This window comes from Lygodium microphyllum, chromosome 7 (genome assembly GCF_053477565.2).
Source record: "Lygodium microphyllum isolate KBCC chromosome 7, Lygodium_microphyllum_v1.1.10, whole genome shotgun sequence".
Taxonomy (NCBI): domain Eukaryota; kingdom Viridiplantae; phylum Streptophyta; class Polypodiopsida; order Schizaeales; family Lygodiaceae; genus Lygodium; species Lygodium microphyllum.
Genome location: NC_141141.1, coordinates 162,904,853 through 162,910,785, shown reverse-complemented (window position 1 = coordinate 162,910,785; position 5,933 = coordinate 162,904,853). Strand labels below are relative to the sequence as shown.

The 5,933-nt window shown below is 40.9% G+C and overlaps 1 protein-coding gene across 2 annotated transcripts; it reads right to left on the bottom strand.

Moving 5' to 3' along the window:
- Positions 1–622: 622 nt before the first annotated feature.
- Positions 623–4,834, bottom strand: LOC148034168 (uncharacterized protein At2g34160-like). 2 transcript variants are annotated; one of them, XM_087682192.1, is made up of 5 exons: positions 4,633–4,829; positions 3,933–3,984; positions 3,611–3,673; positions 2,776–2,840; positions 889–2,380 (listed from the first exon to the last, which is right to left on the bottom strand). In XM_087682192.1, the coding sequence occupies exons 1-5, from the start codon at positions 4,750–4,752 to the stop codon at positions 2,288–2,290; spliced, it is 393 nt and encodes a 130-aa protein (XP_087538318.1). In that variant the 5' UTR covers positions 4,753–4,829; the 3' UTR covers positions 889–2,287. The 2 variants fall into 2 exon arrangements, with proteins under 2 accessions (XP_087538319.1, XP_087538318.1); XM_087682193.1 differs by lacking the exon at positions 3,611–3,673 and having other exon boundaries at positions 623–2,380; positions 4,633–4,834.
- Positions 4,835–5,933: the final 1,099 nt, after the last annotated feature.

Here is a 5,933-nt window from a genome sequence, read left to right as displayed (position 1 = left end):
GTAGATAGCATTCTCACATACATGGTGTAAACGTGGCTGTGCTTGTGTGAAAGGAGCAATAATGCCATGGGCGGATGTTGATGGCTAAGCATGTGGGAGGGGGTGGCAGTGGAAAGCTAGTGCGTGTGAAATGCTTCGATATATAAAGGAGGTATTAACACATCATGTATGAGCAAAAGCTACCTCCCAAGATCCCGATATACAATGCACTATATTTCTCTACTTCATGTTGAAGGCATATGTGTGCACCTGATTGTAAAATTCTTCCCATCATAAATGAGGAGATGGTGGCATGATCCTGACTCCAATAGCTCCCAACCTTAATGTAGGGTTGCCCAAGTATCAACTTCTTTATGACACAATCCTTCTCCATAATAGGCAATTGTATCAAAACCACCTCAAAATCCACTGTAGAATAGTTATCTCATCACATCATCCTCGTATTGAAATCTCCAATTGATAGAACATGTCCTTTGTGTGATTTCATTAGAAAGAGTGTTACATGATATATTTCCTCTCACAATGTCATGTGGTAATGTCATTAGAAAGAGTGTTACATGATGATGTATTTCCTCCTATCACATTCCCTACTTCCTTGCCTCATCTCTCTCTATATCATCTACCTTGGCATATTTGGAGCTATCGGCTGTGAAGTAGCACACAACAATTCCAACCCTAACCTCTATGAACAAAGAGAGAGACCATATTTTAAAATCCACAACCAGCAATGTTACTAAGATATTTATTTAACTATATGGAAAACACAATTAACTTGTAGCCACTGGTTAAAAGGATACCTCCATTCTAGCCTTAGCAAAGAAATGAGTCGTGCAAAACAGGCTAGCAACAATGAATAAGCATAATAACTAGTCAGTTCTTGTGTTAATATATCTGGTTATACTCCTAAATTAAATATCATCAAAACCATGGTAGAGGGCGTCCCTACACACGAGATTAATCTCCCATGAAAGGAACAATAACATAATGGATGTACATAGATATTTAAGCATGTACCAAATGGATGTTGCATGGCAAAAGAGAGCTCTATCATTGGAAGCGATTGGAAGCTGCAATTCTCTGAACTAAATTGTATCTGCTTGCATCAATTTACTTCTCTGGAGTGACTCATCCGTTTCAGCACAATACAGACAAATGTGTGCACTGGCTATGTAAATCTAGGTCTCTTTTGTTGGTTACATGTAGAACTGTATTGTGCACAAAATTGATTTGATTCACCAGGCTGCATGCTTGCAGTGTCTGTGCTGCACATCAAGGCAATAGTGAACAATTTTGTGACCAAGGCAACATGTGGGGTATTTATATGCCATCGCTGTCATTTAACTCTGTTTGACTGTTCTCACTAGAGATTATCCACATTCCAAAAGTATACCAGCAATCTTTATTACATTGCATAGACTTTCACTGTACCTGCCAGTCTTTGTACAGTGAGCTGAGAACTGCATGGCCTTTCTCATAGTATAGGGGTGATTATAAATGGTCAACAAACATAGAAACCCACAAATAACATCTCCAAGCTTGGGTAGAGAATTGGGACTTGAAATGGTCTGCTATGAGAAGGGAAAGATCCTTGACCGAGCAAACAAATATACTCCCTTGGCCATCTCCTGAACTACAAATAAATGTTTTTACAGTTGACTGAGCCAGCATTCATCTTACATGGAGCGCACGGTATTGTGTTGGTGGTTTTTTTTGGGGGGGGAGGGGGAGCACACGCAGTGTGTGTGGTGGAACCCAGGCCTTACCAATGGACAAAAAGCTAGTCTGCCATGGTGGTTTCACCTAAGACTTTAATAAAGCTGTTGGAGCAAAAAATTGTTGCATTTTCACCAGGTGGGATATCATTTAGCAGTTAAGTTATAGGGTCACCTTTTTACTTTGATCATTTTGATTCCAGGGTCTATTGACCGTCTTACAATATCTCAGGAGTCAGAAGCATACCTCTACATTGGAGCTTTCGAGTAATGTTTTAAGTCATTGAAAAACAAGATTAAATAAATGATGTGAATTCTGCTCAAACAATGTGAAACCTGTATGACTCCTTGTTTAACAGCATTTGAACCTTTATATGAGAACACTTCTAACTTCCACAATCATTGATGCTACAACTCTGACTTATCTGAGAAACACTGTAATTTTCGGTCATTCACATTGTTAGTATTACTTGCACCACTGATTTGTAAAATCAATAAGGAATCCCAGCTAACATTTACATGATAGGAGTTAACAGCAAACTGAAAACAAGATTTCAAGTAGCAAATCCAGCTAGCTACTCCTCGCACTGATCTGCTGTCCCCTTTTCATCATTTGCAGCAGCCATCAGTTCGTTAAATCGCTCTGATTTCTTCAGAACAAAATCATACTGCAAGGAATAAACTTTAGCTGAGACGAAAACCACCACTGGACTACCAAAGGGTAAGTATCCGTGACCCTCATATAGAAATTTGCCCTCCACCCCATCAAAGAACCAAACAAGCACATGCATACTGGATGCCACCCTGAATCTTCAGGAACTACATGACTAGAGCAGTTATTTCACTCGTTAAAGTACCAACATGCAAAGGAAGCAAAGATGTAGTAATCCCTAACAGATTGTTTAAAGCCACACTGACAGAATACGAGCAGCAATGTGCCAAGTCTGCTACAGAGATGATGCCATACTTGTTGCAGCCATAAATAACATTTAGAAGAGCAATGAAAAGCATCGGGCTCACTGCTACAGGAAAACAAAAGCACATCCATGAGATAGTTGCTCACCTTGACTCGCTGCACTATCCCACCATGTGCCTCATCCCTAATGTCTATCAAAGATGAGTAGATATCTGTAGCAAACACCGGTAAAAGATATGAAAAGTCCATATGCCATGTCACACCATAACACAATTATCAGTACATAGAAGTATACACCATACACCATCAAAGATAAAGATGATGGATGCTTGTTAGCTTGTATGAGAAGATTTGAGCTGCAGGACATTACAATCACAGGAGCTTTAAATGTGAACTAATACTGCTGACTCTCCTGAGTTGTCTCCAGCTTACAAAGCAGACTGTTTAAGTGAAAACTTTATCAGCTACCTGGTAAGTAAGGCTCCTATCAGTTTCCTAAGAGAGACATTAACCAGTCATGCAGATTTCATCACTTTGAGAGATGCATGAGCCTTCACAAGGTCAGTCCTGGAAGCAAATACCGTTGTAGGTATGGTGATCGAGCAAATGAGCCATGATATTAGCTTCTAACACAAAAGTAGACAATCAAAAGTAAAGTACTTATGGAACAAGCATCTACATTAGCCTCTCAACCAGCAAATCTGGCTGACAAGTTCCACCAAGACATTGTTGCAACTTCTATAGTTGAAGAACCATGCCATGATCAACTAGCTCCCTAGTCAAGAACAGCAATAATGAGGGGAAAGGCCCAAATCCTTTCCTAGATTCGAAGTTCGAAACGATGCCAGAAACATAAGAGCGAGCAACTTTTTATTAAGAAGCAGCTATAAACAAACTCAGAAAGCTCTATCATGTCAGCAGCTTCACCATTAGACCAAGGCATCATTTCACAGAGATCAATGCAGGGAGTACTTTTGCTTACCCTTCACAACAGCAAGTCCACTGCTCGTCAAGATCTCTAAGGCTGTCAGAAATATTCCAAACGCTGCATAGAAAAGCTTTATAAGCACCACGTTGCCAATGCAAAAAGGCCTTCCTATCCTTTCCTATTAACCCTCCGCATCATCACGTCTACTTCTTGGCCTTCATCTCCTGTGTCTGTTTAAAAACGTTACTACCCTATTTATTTGCCTTGTTTTACAAGCAGGTGACAATAGCAATGTTACAAACCCTCGCAAACACGGATGCTAGCAAGAGACTTCAGAGCTTGAACAATCAAGAAATTATAATAGGCTATTGCTTACACTTTCCCCATGCAGAAAACTCCAGTTCATCATACTGTTGCTGCATAAGGCACTGTAATTATAAAAAAAAAAGCCATTAGGGGTCCATGCTACTAAGCAGACACAGATTCCTATTCTGGCAGGTCCACAATCTCATCAGACTGTCAACATACTAATTGACATGAAAACAAGTTGAGGTCCACCGAGCTGCATTGAAAGATCAACACTAAAACAGACACATCGAGAAGCTCGTACACTGTTATGATCTTAAAGCAAAAGTCCCAGAGACCACAAGCATATGTAGTTCTTGCTTGACCACTGACCGGTGCATTTTGCTTTAGAAAAGCCGAAAGCAGCTCTCAAGTGAGAGTGCGCTATTATTTCAAACTGACAGGAGAGAATTGTGGGGGGAGGGGAGACAATCTGAAAATATATTTCCGCAATTGCAAAATTCTATAGTGTTTCTGTTTCCAGATTGCAAAATTCTATAGTGTTTCCGCAATTGTGGGGGACAATCTGAAAATATATTTCCGCAATTGCAAAATTCTAGTGTTTCTGTTTCCAGAGTGCACGCAGGCACACGCAATTTTTGCAGAATACGTGCTTCATTCGAGATTTTTACAGGCACGCACGCGCAGAAAGGGAAAAAGAACGGCAGAAGAGGCCGTTTTTTGCTTTCCTTTTAACGCCGGGGGGGGGGGGGGTTAGTAGGATGTCGTACCTTGGCAAGATTGACGTAGAAGAGGGGCGTTTTGGTGCTGGAGACCACGATCCTGTTTTGCCGAACGTTCTCAATCTCCTGATCTGTTGCCGCGCCGCCGTGATTGCTGAGCTGCGCCATGTCCGGCTGGAAACCCTAGCACAAGGAACTTTCAATCGTTCCCCACATAGGCAATTTGGTGAAATATAGGAAATTCTCCAATATTTCCTATGTAGACAAGTACGTATTCCCCATCGATAACTAGGAAATGCTTTTTCCCTTAGTGAATTATCTCTTGGAGGTGGAGATGTAGCTCTATATGGTTAAGATGCCTTGGCATTTGTCTCTTGTGGTACTCAATTATAGCTCTAATCTGTCTGTGATAAGGGTGTTTGGGTCTCCTCCTAGATAAACATGGGCATCTTGCTCGTTTAAGTGACAATGGTCTATCCAAGGGGATACCTCTTGAAGATGAAGCTGCTTTGCAATGTGTCCCTATTGGCTGTCTATCAATAGTGGTGGCCAATCTTGTAGTGGACTGTGTGGTAGCGAGAATGTTGGTAACAACCCTCTATCTAGATGGGGCTAGTAGTGGGGAGATCTTATCTTGTAGAATAGTTGCTTTACGCCTCTAAAGCTCTAAGAGAAAGAATCCCGAACACCTTGGTTTCTCAAACTACATCACCTTATGTATAGGGCCTAAACCCTCTTGAAATAGACAATTTTATTTGCCTCGAATGTCATAGTATACTGTACATCAATAGATGTAATGCTCCTCTGTCTCTAGCTCTCTCTCACAAAGTTAGCACATGCAACCTTCTATCTCCATACCTTCCCGTTTGCATGTCTCAATCCTTAGATGATGTGTTGAGGTATGGATTTGTCCAATAGCTAGTTGGGTATCCATATAGCTTGGTGAAACAAGGAGCCCATCCTTAGAGGGCTGAAGGAAGTAACTCTAGTAGTGTGCCAAACCTGTGCCATGTGGAGAAAGCAGTTTAATCCAAGTCCTCTCAATTTCTAGTCTCAATGTGTCTGCTCTAATCACATGGTTTAGCTCTAAGAGAGCTCTACTTGATTGAGTTCAAGTGTAGGAAAATCCAAGTTGTAATCATAGGGGGGTTGTCTATCAATCTACAAACCATGCAAGCTCATCTATGTATCCCTTAGAGAGAGAGAGAGAGAGAGAGAGAGAGAGAGAGATATTGCCACCTTTCTTATTTGCTTTTCTTACTATTGATATTGCTATACTTGCTTGAACAAGCTTTTGCATTGCCATCTTGTGTTCTCTCTTTGCAATGTCTATTGGAAGAAGTATTTTG